Genomic DNA, 18,062 nt, shown 5'->3' with positions numbered 1-18,062 from the left:
AGAACGTAAATAAATAGAGGAAAAGGATGGAGATGAAGTGAAGTGAAGAGATAGAATGTAAATGAAGAGAGGAGAAGGATGGAGATGAAGCGAAGAGGTAGAACGTACATAAAGAGAGGAAAAGGATGGAGATGAAGTGAAGCGAAGAGATAGTACGTAAATGAAGAGAGGAGGGGGCTGGAGATGAAGTGAAGAGGTAGAACGTAAATGAAAAGTGGGGAGGGATGGAGATGAAGTGAAGAGATAGAATATAAAAGAAGAATGAAGAAGGATGGAGATGAAGTGAAGAGATAGAATGTAAATGAAGAGAGGAGAGGGCTGGAATGAAGTAAAGAGGTAGAACGTAAATGAAGAGAGCAGAGGGCTGGAGATAAAGTAAAGAGATAGAACATAAATGAAGAGAGGAGAAGGATGGAGATTAAGCGAAGAGGTAGAACGTAAATTCAGAATGCAGAGGGATGGAGATGAAGTGAAGAGATAGAACGTAAATAAAGAGAGGAAAAGGATGGAGATGAAGTGAAGTGAAGAAATAGTACGTAAATGAAGAGAGGAGGGGGCTGGAGATGAAGTGAAGAGGTAGAACGTAAATGAAAAGTGGGGAGGGATGGAGATGAAGTGAAGAGATAGAATATAAAAGAAGAATGAAGAAGGATGGAGATGAAGTGAAGAGATAGAATGTAAATGAAGAGAGGAGAGGGCTGGAATGAAGTGAAGAGGTAGAACGTAAATGAAGAGAGCAGAGGGCTGGAGATAAAGTAAAGAGATAGAACATAAATGAAGAGAGGAGAAGGATGGAGATGAAGCGAAGAGGTAGAACGTAAATTCATAATGCAGAGGGATGGAGATGAAGTGAAGAAATAGAACGTAAATAAAGAGAGGAAAAGGATGGAGATGAAGTGAAGTGAAGAAATAGTACGTAAATGAAGAGAGGAGGGGGCTGGAGATGAAGCGAAGAGGTAGAACGTAAATAAAGAGAGGAAAAGGATGGAGATGAAGTGAAGTGAAGAGATAGAATGTAAATGAAGAGAGGAGAAGGATGGAGATGAAGTGAAGAGATAGAACGTAAATGAAGAGAGGAGAAGGATGGAGATGAAGTGAAGAGGTAGAACGTAAATTCAGAATGCAGAAGGATGGAGATGAAGTGAAGAGATAGAACGTAAATAAAGAGAGGAAAAGGATGGAGATGAAGTGAAGAGATAGAATGTAAATGAAGAGAGGAGAGGGCTGGAATGAAGTGAAGAGGTAGAATGTAAATGAAGAGAGCAGAGGGCTGGAGATAAAGTAAAGAGATAGAACATAAATGAAGAGTAAAGAAGGACGGAGATGAAGTGAAGAGGTAGAACGTAAATGAAAATGGAGAGAAACGGAGATCAAGTGAAGAGGTAGAACGTAAATGAAAAGTGGAGAGGGCTAGAGATGAAGTGAAGAGATAGACCATAAATGAAGAGAGGAGAGGGATGAAGATGAAGTGAACTGATAGAACAAAAATGAAGAGTAAAGAAGGATGGAGATGAAGTGAAGAGGTAGAACGTAAATGAAAATGGAGAGGGATGGAGATGAAGTGAAGAGGTAGAACGTAAATTCAGAATGGAGAGGGATGGAGATGAAGTGAAGAGATAGAACGTAAATAAAGAGAGGAAAAGGATGGAGATGAAGTGAAGAGATAGAACGTAAATGAAGAGAGGAGAAGGATGGAGATGAAGTGAAGTGAAGAGATAGAATGTAAATGAAGAGAGGAGAAGGATGGAGATGAAGCGAAGAGGTAGAACGTAAATAAAGAGAGGAAAAGGATGGAGATGAAGTGAAGTGAAGAGATAGAATGTAAATGAAGAGAGGAGAAGGATGGAGATGAAGCGAAGAGATAGAACGTAAATAAAGAGAGGAAAAGGATGGAGATGAAGTGAAGAGGTAGAACGTAAATTCAGAATGCAGAGGGATGGAGATGAAGTGAAGAGATAGAACGTAAATGAAGAGAGGAGAAGGATGGAGATGAAGTGAAGTGAAGAGATAGAATGTAAATGAAGAGAGGAGAAGGATGGAGATGAAGCGAAGAGGTAGAACGTAAATAAAGAGAGGAAAAGGATGGAGATGAAGTGAAGTGAAGAGATAGAATGTAAATGAAGAGAGGAGAAGGATGGAGATGAAGCGAAGAGATAGAACGTAAATAAAGAGAGGAAAAGGATGGAGATGAAGTGAAGTGAAGAGATAATACGTAAATGAAGAGAGGAGAAGGATGGAGATGAAGTGAAGAGGTAGAACGTAAATAAAGAGAGGAAAAGGATGGAGATGAAGTGAAGTGAAGAGATAGAATGTAAATGAAGAGAGGAGAGGGCTGGAATGAAGTGAAGAGATAGAACGTAAATGAAGAGAGGAGAAGGATGGAGATGAAGTGAAGAGGTAGAACGTAAATTCAGAATGCAGAGGGATGGAGATGAAGTGAAGAGATAGAACGTAAATAAAGAGAGGAAAAGGATGGAGATGAAGTGAAGAGATAGAATGTAAATGAAGAGAGGAGAGGGCTGGAATGAAGTGAAGAGGTAGAATGTAAATGAAGAGAGCAGAGGGCTGGAGATAAAGTAAAGAGATAGAACATAAATGAAGAGTAAAGAAGGATGGAGATGAAGTGAAGAGGTAGAACGTAAATGAAAAGTGGGGAGGGATGGAGATGAAGTGAAGAGATAGAATATAAAAGAAGAATGAAGAAGGATGGAGATGAAGTGAAGAGATAGAATGTAAATGAAGAGAGGAGAGGGCTGGAATGAAGTGAAGAGGTAGAACGTAAATGAAGAGAGCAGAGGGCTGGAGATAAAGTAAAGAGATAGAACATAAATGAAGAGAGGAGAAGGATGGAGATTAAGCGAAGAGGTAAAACGTAAATTTAGAATGCAGAGGGATGGAGATGAAGTGAAGAGATAGAACGTAAATAAAGAGAGGAAAAGGATGGAGATGAAGTGAAGTGAAGAAATAGTACGTAAATGAAGAGAGGAGGGGGCTGGAGATGAAGTGAAGAGGTAGAACGTAAATGAAAAGTGGGGAGGGATGGAGATGAAGTGAAGAGATAGAATATAAAAGAAGAATGAAGAAGGATGGAGATGAAGTGAAGAGATAGAATGTAAATGAAGAGAGGAGAGGGCTGGAATGAAGTGAAGAGGTAGAACGTAAATGAAGAGAGCAGAGGGCTGGAGATAAAGTAAAGAGATAGAACATAAATGAAGAGAGGAGAAGGATGGAGATGAAGCGAAGAGGTAGAACGTAAATTCATAATGCAGAGGGATGGAGATGAAGTGAAGAGATAGAACGTAAATAAAGAGAGGAAAAGGATGGAGATGAAGTGAAGTGAAGAAATAGTACGTAAATGAAGAGAGGAGGGGGCTGGAGATGAAGCGAAGAGGTAGAACGTAAATAAAGAGAGGAAAAGGATGGAGATGAAGTGAAGTGAAGAGATAGAATGTAAATGAAGAGAGGAGAAGGATGGAGATGAAGTGAAGAGGTAGAACGTAAATAAAGAGAGGAAAAGGATGGAGATGAAGTGAAGAGATAGAATGTAAATGAAGAGAGGAGAGGGCTGGAATGAAGTGAAGAGGTAGAATGTAAATGAAGAGAGCAGAGGGCTGGAGATAAAGTAAAGAGATAGAACATAAATGAAGAGTAAAGAAGGATGGAGATGAAGTGAAGAGGTAGAACGTAAATGAAAATGGAGAGAAACGGAGATCAAGTGAAGAGGTAGAACGTAAATGAAAAGTGGAGAGGGCTAGAGATGAAGTGAAGAGATAGACCATAAATGAAGAGAGGAGAGGGATGAAGATGAAGTGAACTGATAGAACAAATATGAAGAGTAAAGAAGGATGGAGATGAAGTGAAGAGGTAGAACGTAAATGAAAATGGAGAGGGATGGAGATGAAGTGAAGAGGTAGAACGTAAATTCAGAATGGAGAGGGATGGAGATGAAGTGAAGAGATAGAACGTAAATAAAGAGAGGAAAAGGATGGAGATGAAGTGAAGTGAAGAGATAGAATGTAAATGATAGAGAGGAGAAGGATGGAGATGAAGCGAAGAGGTAGAACGTAAATAAAGAGAGGAAAAGGATGGAGATGAAGTGAAGTGAAGAGATAGAATGTAAATGATAGAGAGGAGAAGGATGGAGATGAAGCGAAGAGATAGAACGTAAATAAAGAGAGGAAAAGGATGGAGATGAAGTGAAGTGAAGAGATAGAATGTAAATGAAGAGAGGAGAAGGATGGAGATGAAGTGAAGAGGTAGAACGTAAATAAAGAGAGGAAAAGGATGGAGATGAAGTGAAGTGAAGAGATAGAATGTAAATGAAGAGAGGAAAAGGATGGAGATGAAGTGAAGAGATAGAATGTAAATGAAGAGAGGAGAGGGCTGGAATGAAGTGAAGAGGTAGAATGTAAATGAAGAGAGCAGAGGGCTGGAGATAAAGTAAAGAGATAGAACATAAATGAAGAGTAAAGAAGGATGGAGATGAAGTGAAGAGGTAGAACGTAAATGAAAATGGAGAGAAACGGAGATCAAGTGAAGAGGTAGAACGTAAATGAAAAGTGGAGAGGGCTAGAGATGAAGTGAAGAGATAGACCATAAATGAAGAGAGGAGAGGGATGAAGATGAAGTGAACTGATAGAACAAAAATGAAGAGTAAAGAAGGATGGAGATGAAGTGAAGAGATAGAACGTAAATAAAGAGAGGAAAAGGATGGAGATGAAGTGAAGAGATAGAATGTAAATGAAGAGAGGAGAGGGCTGGAATGAAGTGAAGAGGTAGAATGTAAATGAAGAGAGCAGAGGGCTGGAGATAAAGTAAAGAGATAGAACATAAATGAAGAGTAAAGAAGGATGGAGATGAAGTGAAGAGGTAGAACGTAAATGAAAATGGAGAGAAACGGAGATCAAGTGAAGAGGTAGAACGTAAATGAAAAGTGGAGAGGGCTAGAGATGAAGTGAAGAGATAGACCATAAATGAAGAGAGGAGAGGGATGAAGATGAAGTGAACTGATAGAACAAAAATGAAGAGTAAAGAAGGATGGAGATGAAGTGAAGAGGTAGAACGTAAATGAAAATGGAGAGGGATGGAGATGAAGTGAAGAGGTAGAACGTAAATTCAGAATGGAGAGGGATGGAGATGAAGTGAAGAGATAGAACGTAAATAAAGAGAGGAAAAGGATGGAGATGAAGTGAAGAGATAGAACGTAAATGAAGAGAGGAGAAGGATGGAGATGAAGTGAAGTGAAGAGATAGAATGTAAATGAAGAGAGGAGAAGGATGGAGATGAAGCGAAGAGGTAGAACGTAAATAAAGAGAGGAAAAGGATGGAGATGAAGTGAAGTGAAGAGATAGAATGTAAATGATAGAGAGGAGAAGGATGGAGATGAAGCGAAGAGATAGAACGTAAATAAAGAGAGGAAAAGGATGGAGATGAAGTGAAGTGAAGAGATAGAATGTAAATGAAGAGAGGAGAAGGATGGAGATGAAGTGAAGAGGTAGAACGTAAATAAAGAGAGGAAAAGGATGGAGATGAAGTGAAGTGAAGAGATAGAATGTAAATGAAGAGAGGAGAGGGCTGGAATGAAGTGAAGAGGTAGAACGTAAATGAAGAGAGCAGAGGGCTGGAGATAAAGTAAAGAGATAGAACATAAATGAAGAGAGGAGAAGGATGGAGATTAAGCGAAGAGGTAGAACGTAAATTCAGAATGCAGAGGGATGGAGATGAAGTGAAGAGATAGAACGTAAATAAAGAGAGAAAAAGGATGGAGATGAAGTGAAGTGAAGAAATAGTACGTAAATGAAGAGAGGAGGGGGCTGGAGATGAAGTGAAGAGGTAGAACGTAAATGAAAAGCGGGGAGGGATGGAGATGAAGTGAAGAGATAGAATATAAAAGAAGAATGAAGAAGGATGGAGATGAAGTGAAGAGATAGAATGTAAATGAAGAGAGGAGAGGGCTGGAATGAAGTGAAGAGGTAGAACGTAAATGAAGAGAGCAGAGGGCTGGAGATAAAGTAAAGAGATAGAACATAAATGAAGAGAGGAGAAGGATGGAGATGAAGCGAAGAGGTAGAACGTAAATTCATAATGCAGAGGGATGGAGATGAAGTGAAGAGATAGAACGTAAATAAAGAGAGGAAAAGGATGGAGATGAAGTGAAGTGAAGAAATAGTACGTAAATGAAGAGAGGAGGGGGCTGGAGATGAAGCGAAAAGGTAGAACATAAATAAAGAGAGGAAAAGGATGGAGATGAAGTGAAGTGAAGAGATAGAATGTAAATGAAGAGAGGAGAAGGATGGAGATGAAGTGAAGTGAAGAGATAGTAAGTAAATGAAGAGAGGAGGGGGCTGGAGATGAAGTGAAGAGGTAGAACGTAAATGAAAAGTGGAGAGGGATGGAGATAAAGTGAAGAGATAGAATATAAAAGAAGAATGAAGAAGGATGGAGATGAAGTGAAGAGATAGAATATAAATGAAGAGAGGAGAGGGCTGGAATGAAGTGAAGAGGTAGAACGTAAATGAAGAGAGCAGAGGGCTGGAGATAAAGTAAAGAGATAGAACATAAATGAAGAGAGGAGAAGGATGGAGATGAAGTGAAGTGAAGAAATAGTATGTAAATGAAGATAGGAGGGGGCTGGAGATGAAGCGAAGAGATAGAACGTAAATAAAGAGAGGAAAAGGATGGAGATGAAGTGAAGTGAAGAAATAGTACGTAAATGAAGAGAGGAGGGGGCTGGAGATGAAGCGAAGAGGTAGAACGTAAATAAAGAGAGGAAAAGGATGGAGATGAAGTGAAGTGAAGAGATAGTACGTAAATGAAGAGAGGAGAAGGATGGAGATGAAGTGAAGAGGTAGAATGTAAATAAAGAGAGGAAAAGGATGGAGATGAAGTGAAGTGAAGAGATAGAATGTAAATGAAGAGAGGAGAAGGATGGAGATGAAGCGAAGAGGTAGAACGTAAATAAAGAGAGGAAAAGGATGGAGATGAAGTGAAGTGAAGAGATAGTACGTAAATGAAGAGAGGAGGGGGCTGGAGATGATGTGAAGAGGTAGAACGTAAATGAAAAGTGGGGAGGGATGGAGATGAAGTGAAGAGATAGAATATAAAAGAAGAATGAAGAAGGATGGAGATGAAGTGAAGAGATAGAATGTAAATGAAGAAAGGAGAGGGCTGGAATGAAGTGAAGAGGTAGAACGTAAATGAAGAGAGCAGAGGGCTGGAGATAAAGTATAGAGATAGAACATAAATGAAGAGAGGAGAAGGATGGAGATGAAGCGAAGAGGTAGAACGTAAATTCAGAATGCAGAGGGATGGAGATGAAGTGAAGAGATAGAACGTAAATAAAGAGAGGAAAAGGATGGAGATGAAGTGAAGTGAAGAAATAGTACGTAAATGAAGAGAGGAGGGGGCTGGAGATGAAGTGAAGAGATAGAACGTAAATAAAGAGAGGAAAAGGATGGAGATGAAGTGAAGTGAAGAAATAGTACGTAAATAAAGAGAGGAAAAGGATGGAGATGAAGTGAAGAGATAGAATGTAAATGAAGAGAGGAGAGGGCTGGAATGAAGTGAAGAGGTAGAATGTAAGTGAAGAGAGCAGAGGGCTGGAGATAAAGTAAAGAGATAGACCATAAATGAAGAGAGGAGAGGGATGAAGATGAAGTGAAGAGATAGAACAAAAATGAAGACTAAAGAAGGATGGAGATGAAGTATAGAGGTAGAACGTAAATGAAAATGGAGAGGGATGGAGATGAAGTGAAGAGGTAAAACGTAAATGAAGACTATAGGGGGCTGGAGATGAAGTGAAGAGATAGAACATAAATGAAGAGTAAAGAAGGATGGAGATGAAGTGAAGAGGTAGAACGTAAATGAAAATGGAGAGAAACGGAGATCAAGTGAAGAGGTAGAACGTAAATGAAAAGTGGAGAGGGCTAGAGATGAAGTGAAGAGATAGACCATAAATGAAGAGAGGAGAGGGATGAAGATGAAGTGAAGAGATAGAACAAAAATGAAGACTAAAGAAGGATGGAGATGAAGTATAGAGGTAGAACGTAAATGAAAATGGAGAGGGATGGAGATGAAGTGAAGAGGTAAAACGTAAATGAAGACTATATGGGGCTGGAGATGAAGTGAAGAGATAGAACATAAATGAAGAGTAAAGAAGGATGGAGATGAAGTGAAGAGGTAGAACGTAAATGAAAATGGAGAGGGATGGAGATGAATTAAAGAGGTAAAACATAAATGAAGATTATAGGGGGCTGGAGATGAAGTGAAGAGATAGAACATAAATGAAGAATGGAGAAGGATGGAGATGAAGTGAAGAGGTAAAACATAAATAAAGAATGGAGAGGGATGGAGATGAAGTGAAGAGACAGAACGTAAATGAAGAGAGGAGAGGGCTGAAGATAAAGTGAAGAGATAGACCGTAAATGAAGAAAGGAGAAGGATGGAGATGAAGTGAAGAGATAGAACATAAATGAAGAGTAAAGAAGGATAGAGATGAAGTGAAGAGGTAGAACATGAATGAAGAATGGAGACGGCTGGAGATGAAGTCAAGAGGTAGAACAAATGAAGAGTATAGAAGGCTGAAGATAAAGTGAAGAGATAGACCGTAAATGAAGAAAGGAGAAGGATGGAGATGAAGTGAAGAGATAGAACATAAATGAAGAGTAAAGAAGGATAGTGATGAAGTCAAGAGGTAGTACATGAATGAAGAATGGAGAGGGATGGAGATGAAGTGAAGAGATAGAACATAAATGAAGAGTTGAGTGGGATGGAGATGAAGTAAAGAGGTAGAACATGAATGAAGAGAGGAGAGGGATGGAGATGAAGTAAAGAGGTAGAACATGAATGAGGGATGGAGATAAAATTATAAAGTGTACAGGGTTCAACAAATATTATTATGCGTCTGAAAAAGACAGCAGACATTTTAGGAGTTGTATGGAAGTTGCTTGGTTTTTATCTTAGTGGGAATTTGTGAAATTACTTTTTTGTAGAGGGCAGTATTATTATATTATGTTCCAATAAGGGCAATTCATCATTTGTTTGCTCGCTACAAGTACAAAGAAATACCCAGCACAACAAGAAATTTGCATTCACATCAGAGACAAGATAAAAGCATTCATCATACAATCAGCACTGTAGTACGAGCATAAATCTTTTTAAAATATATTACACTTTTATACTTTACATTTTTATCATATTTTGATCTAATTTGAATTTATTTATATCCATCAAAGCGCCCAACAAGGAGGAAACCAGCAGAAAGAATAAATCTCACCTTTCTGGATTACAGAATCTGTGGATGGAACTAAATTGTCCCAAGGCACAAACTTCCCAGTTTGTAGATCAACAAAGTAACTGAAAACTGAATTGTCTCCTAGAGGCATCTGAACTCCTGGGAAATAAACAAAGAAAAGTTTCTGATATATAGTGGTAACATTCCGTAAAGTGTGCACGGGCAACTCAGTACTGGAGCTGGGAGCATTGCCAAGTATAGCCAATTATGTGGCTATGCTCTGAAAGATACTATCAGAAAGGAAAGCTTTGAAGAGAGACATAGGCTAGGTTTTCAGAAACACGTCAATGTTTCTCTGGGGAAACTGACAGGTGACAAACTCATTACCTGCTGACATTTTCAATTTGATTTATCTTCGGACAACTCCAGGGCAGGTGTAAGTGCCAACTGATAGTGATGACTGTCACGTATTAAAAACTACACATATGCGTGCCACAAAATAGAACAGATCATGTGTATGCATTAAGAATATCCTGATTTATGTATTTACTGTTAAAAAATATTTACAATTTTCTTTATTCATAATTAAAGTATTAAGAGTTGTTAATTTGTTGTACACAAAAAAGTTTTTATAGTGCAGATATGCTGTGCCTATCCTGCACTGTGCTCTGTCTGTCTACATAAGGCAAGTAACATTTAGACAGAGTGTACTCACACCCACATTCAGATGGAAACGGATATCACGATCCGATTGTATTAGAATACAGATGGAACAACGCTCAAGTTCCGTGATCATTTGTTAAACGCGTGTGGAGGAGTTGTCTGAAGATCAGGCCCCTTATCTACAGATAGGCCCCCCCTTCCCCCTTGGTTTGCCTATGGGGGTGAGGGGGGTCAGTATACATGAGAATGCAGCCTATCAGATTTCAAGGAAACGTTAACATCAATAAAGCACTTCATGAGCAAAAATTATTAAACATGGAAAATAAGGTCTATATTCAAATTCAGTCACATTCATGAAATATACAGTACTACATGCCCATGTGTGCTCTCCCCAACTAGTAGATCCAGAAGGTGCCATGCCTGGGATCCTAGATTCCAATGAAAGACAACAGGGATTGAAATAGGGACAGTGGAATTAGGGTGCAACAGTCGGAGAGCTGGAAGATTTGCAGACTGTAACAGATGATAAATGAGGCATTGTAAGATTGGAAATGTCTTACCGTTGGCAGGGTCTCCTTCAAACAAGTCGTGAACAAAGTTACTGAAGTCCTGGGTTACGTTTACCAGGGACTCATCTCTGGCCTTCAACCCAATAAGCGAATCTCCGTCCTGTTCATCCTCCCGGGTCAGAATGCCTCCGAATGCCCACGTAAAGGCGAAGACGTAGAGTTTGCCCAGCAAAGATGTCAGTTTGTCGGGGTTATTTTCCAAGAACCACTTATGCTCTTCCCTATAAATGAGGAAATATCTGTCATTATAAATGTCCTATACATTCCTTTCTTCTGTCTTACAAGTTTTCTCCATTTTCAGCCACTACACGTTCAAATCAATCAGCTGCGTTGTCTTCTTCTGAGCTCCTTCATTTTCCCTTAAGCTTCCCATCAGGATCTCAGGCAACTGGACTATCCGTGCCCATAGGAATTATTTCAAATAGGACAGGCATTGTGTCTAGGAGTTTTTAACTATTGCCCACAGCATGTCCAATCACATTACAGAGAGAGCATGACCAGAGGGGAGATGCTCACCGCAGTGGGGTCATATGAAGCATACTCTGGTAAAGCGCTCCGTAGCACAGTTAAACCCAGTGTTGGTTTATAATAGGGATGTTTGGCGCAGTAGCCCAGGACCAGGCCTCAGGACTATCCCCACTTAAAACTCAGACAAAGTGAGCCTGGGGCGAGAAGCTTCCTGGATTTTTAAATGATCTTAAAGGGAACCTTCTTGACGTTTATTGTAAAATGCTCTACTTCGTACAAGGCTCACTGGATGTTCTAGTGACAATGAGAGAGGGGTCTGGAGCTCCCATTACAGAATTATAATTGTTTCAGTGATTAATTACAGCTGTCAATAACCTATGGACCCAGGACCTATGGTAGCTGCAATCCAGTTCTATCTTAGCGCTGCAGAGAAACTGATCTGCTTAAATGGTGTTTTCAATCAAAAGGCAGCAGAAGTATTATAAACATGATTTGCATCGTTATTACAGAGTGGGGTATAGATTTATAAGTGAATGGGTTAAATTCCCTTTAACTCACCATAAAGATATTATGCAAGTATAGGAAAAGAACCTTCGCCTGTATGAGTATTTCAGACTGTTCAGCATTGACTGATAGTTTGACAGCTGGGGTTATAGTTCCTCTCAATGAAATGTGATGTGTGGACAGTAAATGCAGAATATTGTCCTATGTAAGGCTCCCCCTTGTGTTAGAGAGTGGAAATTACTGACCTGAGTGTGCTTTGGGTGGATCAGGGCCGTGAACTAATAAGGCTGATCTTCCAATCGGCGATATTGATGTTCCCGGATTGTCCGGGGGACTCCGGAATTTCTGGGAGTCTTCCGGCAATTCTCCCTGATCCTGGCCGGCCGTGTAAACTAAACGTGGGGGGGGGGGGGTGTGTGTCTAGTGACGTCAAGGACGCTGCATCGTGGCCCCGCCCTGTTTTTATTGGTCCAGAGTAGTGATATTCGTTTTGGGGGCGGGGCTAATGATGCAATTCTTCAAGCCCCGCCCCCACACATCCACTTGCACCCCAGACCTCCCAGGAATCATGTTGCCCATATTGACAATCTATCCTACAACTGGAGCTATCTGTGACAAATTTACTAATTTATCACTTAAATGTAACAGGTTTGGAAATATCTTGTATTGTGTTTCCTTAAAGTCTGTGTGTACTTGTGCACATGCTTTACTTTAATATTTGTTTATCTTTTAAGTATTTTTTTGCTGACGACAATTCAGTTAAAGATAAGGTAAAGGTTACTTGTTCTCTAACCTTCTCCTCAGGCTCCCGCTCAGGCTCGGAGTGTATAATGTGCTGCTGTCGCTGGTAGATTGCGTCTCATGAATATTTGATAGAGAGGAAAGTGTCTCATTCAAGTCAGGTTTTACTGTGGAGAAAAAATAACTGTAAGGTGAATTTTAACAACAAGTTAGAGGTATGACGCTCGTTTTATAGAGAGTTGTGTTTGTTACCACAATAACAACAATATATTGGAGCCTATTTACAAACGCAAAGCACCGGTGCAACTCTACGGCTCACCCCGCTATCATCAATGTATGCGCAACCTCTCCGTACTCAGAAGTCATCTAAACGTCCAAAACCTGAGAGAGATCGTCTATTGTATAATGTATATTCAGAGCCGTAACTTAGAATTCTAGTGCCCGGGGCGAAAATGACAAATGCCCCCCTAGCCCTCAATTTTAACCAAATTAACCTAAAATATTCTTAAATTGCGCCCCCCTTCAGCGTTGCGCCCTGGACGGTCGCCCCTGTCGCACAGCCCTAGTTACGGCCCTGTGTATATTGTATTGTATAATTGTATATTGTTGTGTAACATTAAAGCATACCTCCCAACTGTCCTGATTTAAGTGTTACAGTCCCGATTTTAGGGCTCTGTCCCACTCGGGGACATGTTTGTCCCACGGGTGGGAATGTTGGGGGAAGGGAGGCAGCTAATGGGCAGCCTAGTGCTCTACTGCGCTAGACAGCCTTCTGGGGGGCGTGGCTATGTCGCGGCAGGGATCTGGCCACGCCCACCCAGAGGCCTGCTGTAGCGCTGCTGGGGACAGACATGTTGGGAGGTATAATTAAATGTAAATATATAAACATTAATAATTTATAGGAAAAATACAAACATCTGATTTTATTGTGTTTTAAGTAGACATGATGGAGGGGTCCGAACAAATATTCAGGAGAAGGCAGCCTATCAATTCACTAGGAACAGTGACATCACTGAGGCACATCAAATAAAACGTATAAATATATAATAGTAAAGTTAATATAATATTAAACATACTGATAGGAACACGATTGTGCATTTTGCCACGGCAACCAATCAGATAATGAAGTTTTATTTTGCTATCTTACACTGGACAGAAGAACGTTTCTAATTGGTTGCTGCTGGTTACATCACATTTGTACAATTACATTAAATAAGCCTGTATATTAATCCTAGTTATCTAGTTAATTTCAGAAATGTACTAAATATGAACCAGTTTACAATTAACTGTCAGGTTCATAAGACACAGTGGAGCAAAGAAAAGTTTGATGGCTTTTTTGAAGCAGCTATTGGGAGTAAAGATAATAAACATTATACCCTGGGTATAGAGATGTACAACACATACAGATAATAGTTTCTTTCTGTGTTCTGAGACTGCTCAGTCTTTATCCTCATCGCTTGATATGTTCCTTGATTTTACAAAGCAAATTTATTTTTCTGACATCTCCTATTATAACAGATGCACTTTATGTATCCACAGAATAATAAATCAGATCTTACTCTGTCCGAATCCTCCGTTTCTGCTCATGAAATCAATAAAAGCCTCTAGGATCTTGCACAGGTTCCTGACAAGCGTCAGGTCTTGGACGGGGAAAGGTGAGTCGCTTTTATGCCTGCGAATGAATTTTATTCCCTCGTCCAGACTAGTACTGAACAAGGTATTAAAGTACTGCACGCCCGCGGGTGGGACCTTTGCGGATATCTGGGTCACCCAGGTGCCAATGAAGGGCTGCCATCCCAGATCAACCGGGTCCTGCGAAAGACGAGGTTAAAATGAGATTATGATCAGGACATTCAAAGAAACTTTTTTAATTACCTTTATATGACTATATGGTTATTATATATGAGAGTATATAATGCACCGCTTGCAGTAAATTGTTAGGGATATTAGAAGCAAGAGATGATCCATGAACATAGAAAAGCAGAATCCCAAATATCCATAATAATTTACTGTACAGGAAACGTTATTTCTTATAATATCCACAAATTCTAAGGGGGGTATTCAATTGACAGCGTGATCGACCGAAAATCGAGCGCTCGAAAAAATATTACCGTTAATACGGTAATCTGCGCGTATAAACCGTTAATACGGTAATTCACTCGCTGGATTTCAGCTCGCAGCTCAGGGAGCTGCGAGTTGAAATTCAGCGAGTGATTACCGTATTAACGGTAATATTTTTAGAGCGCTCGATTTTCGCCGATCCCGTCGTCAATTGAATACCCCCCTAAAGGTGAGATTCAATTGGCCGCGATGTGCCGTCGGACATCGCCACAATGTTACTGTATTTATGCTACCGATCATGCCAATTGGGGAGGTAAGACAAAAAGGCAGAGACTCTGCGCATCCTCTGACACCAGGGTAGACTTATCCAACCTTCTATAAATGGAAAAGTGGAGGTGTTGCCCATAGCAAGCAGTCAGATTCTATCTATCAGGTTCTAGAATGTACAAGATAAATAATAACTGGAATCTGATTGGTTGCTATCCACTTTTCCTTTCTAGAAGGTTCAGTAAATCTACCCCCAGGAGTCACATGACCGATAGGAACAGCTACTAATAGTAAAGTGTATAATCAGCTTGTGCTGCAGACATAAATAGATTTATATGGGGATAATGCACCACCCATCTGTAAATTATATAGATATCAGAGGTCAGAGAGGAGTTCTGTGGCCATATAAGTGCATGAGGCCACTGGCTGAGCGCTTCTATAAAGGTCACGGACCTCCAAGGTAACTTCTAATATCCGTATTAGTTTACAGGAGGGGGTGCATTTTTCCTTAACACAAGTTTTCAATGAACACTCAAGTGTTCATTGACATCAGGGGCTAGATTTACTAAACTGCGGGTTTGGAAGAGTGGAGATGTTGCCTATAGAAACCAATCAGATCCTAGCTGTCATTTATTTAGTGCATTCCACAAAATGACAGCTAGAATATGATTGGTTGCTATAGGCAACATCTCCACTTTTTCAAACCTGCAGTTTAGTAAATATACCCCGAGAACTCACCGATTCTAAGCAATGACATCAGAACCCACCATTTATACAGAAATCACTCACAGGAGATTATACATATGTCAGCATTACTTGTGTTTCACAAAGATAATAGTTACAAAAGATTTCACAAATTGTGTTGGCGTGTATTATAGACTTATAATACACACCATGCAACAAGTAAGTAGCACTTACATACAGGACATTGAAACAAAGACTGCAATTTACACTACATACAGACAAAATTGCAATGAGAACTCCACTGAAAACAGCTTAATACTGTAAAAGAAACAGATTAGCCTCACCATGTACACCATGGCACAGCGGCTGACGGTAGCAGGACTGGCCTGTGACAGAGTGTCCACCTCAAATATCATCCTCATTCCTTGCGGAAGCCGAATTCTTTCGCTGTTGGCCAGACAAAGTGTCCTTGTGTCATCTAGAACAGTATTAAGGTTCTCCACCCACATAGTGTCAACTGGACCGTCCAGGATGATCCAATACCAGTCTGGCATTGCGTCACCTGAAAAGTACATTGTACATGTTATATACTAGGTGTATGGCAGTAATTAATATATTGTATGAAGCAGAACATAAGAAGCACAGTTGGATAAATGTAAACTACTGGAATTAAATTTATTTATATGTATGTCGGGTTCCATAGCCCAATATGATGACCCACTAGTAAGAGGTCTGGAAATAGTATACTGGTGAATATCATCCATAATGTAGCTTTTGCTTCTCCCCTATAAAATAAGGTGAAGTGATACAGTTTTGGGGCCTGATTCATTAAGGAAAGTAAGGCAAAAAATTAGTATGTTTTCTCCTGGGCTAAACCATGTTACAATGCAAGGGGTGGATATTAGTTTATTATTTTGCACATAAGTTAAATACTGGCAGTATTTTCATGCAGCACACAAATACTTCATAGCTTATTTGTACACTGAAATTTAAAGTTGATCTAGGACATGCCCTACCCCAACTATAAATCTGTCCCCACATTTTAAATTTACCTCCCCCTTCAATGCAACATGGTTTTGCCCAGGTGCAAAGTTACTCATTCCATTTGCTATACTTTCCTTAATGACTCTGGCCCTTGGCCCTCCAAATTGGGTTTGGTCAGGTTTAGTGGAAAACTAAGTTTAATAAAGACGCCTATCGCTGCCGGGGTGGTGCCATAGTTAGACCAGTAGAGGCTGGTACCCATATTGTGGGGCTAGAAGTTTGTGTGGGGCTTATCTTCTCATTGATCTGGATGCTCATGCACCAGAACGCTGTACGTGTGGGGAACACGTGCCCATGTAATCTAATCCCTCCATGACCATAGTATGTAGTGGGGGTCTGGTGAATACACACAGAGGAATTTCGGGCCCTGGAACAGTAACTTCTTGGGGCCCTTTCCATAGCTACCGAAGGGTGTCCACACCAATTAGTGGCTCCTCCCACTAGACCTGGGCCCCAGTTCTTTGTACCTGTCCACCCACCCTCTCTGGGCACCCTTAGATACACACGCTCCACCTACCCCTAATGCTTTGGGAGCGTTGGCCAAATTTCTTAGCATGACTATAGGACAGCACAATGTTTTGGGGATAACATCCAAACACTTAAGAAAGGGCATACTTTATCCTTTATACAGAATTATATATATTCACAGTGTTTTCGCTATATTTCCCCCTAAACAAATACCACTGAAAAATTAATAAATAGTACAGCAATGTATTTAATAACTATTTGCAAAGATCATTCAAGTAGGATCATAGTAGACTAATTGTACCCTGTGATTTTCTTTAAAACAGCTGACATAATAACGATTTATTAACAGTTATAGAGCGCTTACATATTCTGCAACACTATACAAAGAATATTTAATCATTTACTGCGCCACTGGAGCTTACAATCTATATTCCCTACCACAAAAAGACACATACTAGAGTTAATTTGTATCAAAAACCATTTAATCCACCAAGATGTCTTTGGGGTGTGGGAGGAAACCCAGGAAATACGAGGACAACATGCACAGATAGGATCCTGGTTAGAATGGAACTCCAGCTCTGTGAGGCAGCAATGCTAACCACTGTGCCACCATTCTGCTTACGTTATATATGAATTAAAGCTTCTGCTTCAGTCAATTGGAATGCAAATCATTGTTTTTATTTTAGGGGTACACTTACCTTTAGATTGGGACGTTACGTAATCTGTACACTCCTCAACTGTGTAACGTCCTGTAACGTCATTTAAATTCTCCATAATGCTTTCATCGATGAGCTATTACAAATAACAAGGTAACACGTATTGTAGATAATAATAATAATAATGTATTATTGTGATAATGTTACTAAACACACACTGAACATGTTGCAGACATGCAAACGACAACACATAATAATATTAAGAAATAGACCATCATAAATGTTATTCAAAGAGTAATTGTAACATTTCCATTTGTGACGCACTCAGTCCTTCCAGCGTTCAACAGAAAACTGTATGAGAGATACTTCAAAATATGGGTGTATGAATGAATGAATAGGTGAAACGAATACAGTGTTTCCGATAGTTGTACATGGTCTTTCTGCTAATAATTGCTACTTCAGGCTGAAAGAAATGTTTGATTCTATGATAAACTGAGATCCATAGGTTACCTAGTACCTGCCTATGGTATAATCCAACCAAGACACTTCTCAAAGTGATAAAAAAAAAACGTATAAACAGCACACATATTCTGCTTATGGGTCTGTCTGCACCAGTGGTGGGCAACAGGTGGCCCACCAGGCCTTCCTCTACGCTCCCCCTTCCCTACCAGGCGTCGTCCCCGCACTTCTCCTAGGTTCCGCCTG

At 40.0% G+C, this 18,062-nt stretch overlaps 1 protein-coding gene across 1 annotated transcript in view; it reads right to left on the bottom strand.

Annotated features, from left to right (window-relative positions):
* Window positions 1-18,062, bottom strand: part of DNAH14 (dynein axonemal heavy chain 14) — a 182,769-nt gene that overhangs the window by 59,505 nt on the left and 105,202 nt on the right. The window contains exons 39-44 of the mRNA XM_075200978.1: window positions 17,400-17,493; window positions 15,534-15,751; window positions 13,737-13,989; window positions 12,230-12,344; window positions 10,456-10,685; window positions 9,275-9,391 (exon numbers count right to left, since the gene is read on the bottom strand). Of these exons, the coding sequence (XP_075057079.1) occupies window positions 9,275-9,391; window positions 10,456-10,685; window positions 12,230-12,344; window positions 13,737-13,989; window positions 15,534-15,751; window positions 17,400-17,493 (1,027 nt within the window). The remainder of the gene's footprint in view (window positions 1-9,274; window positions 9,392-10,455; window positions 10,686-12,229; window positions 12,345-13,736; window positions 13,990-15,533; window positions 15,752-17,399; window positions 17,494-18,062) is intronic.

This window comes from Mixophyes fleayi, chromosome 3 (genome assembly GCF_038048845.1).
Source record: "Mixophyes fleayi isolate aMixFle1 chromosome 3, aMixFle1.hap1, whole genome shotgun sequence".
Classification (NCBI taxonomy): domain Eukaryota; kingdom Metazoa; phylum Chordata; class Amphibia; order Anura; family Limnodynastidae; genus Mixophyes; species Mixophyes fleayi.
This window is presented reverse-complemented; position numbering and strand designations above follow the sequence as displayed.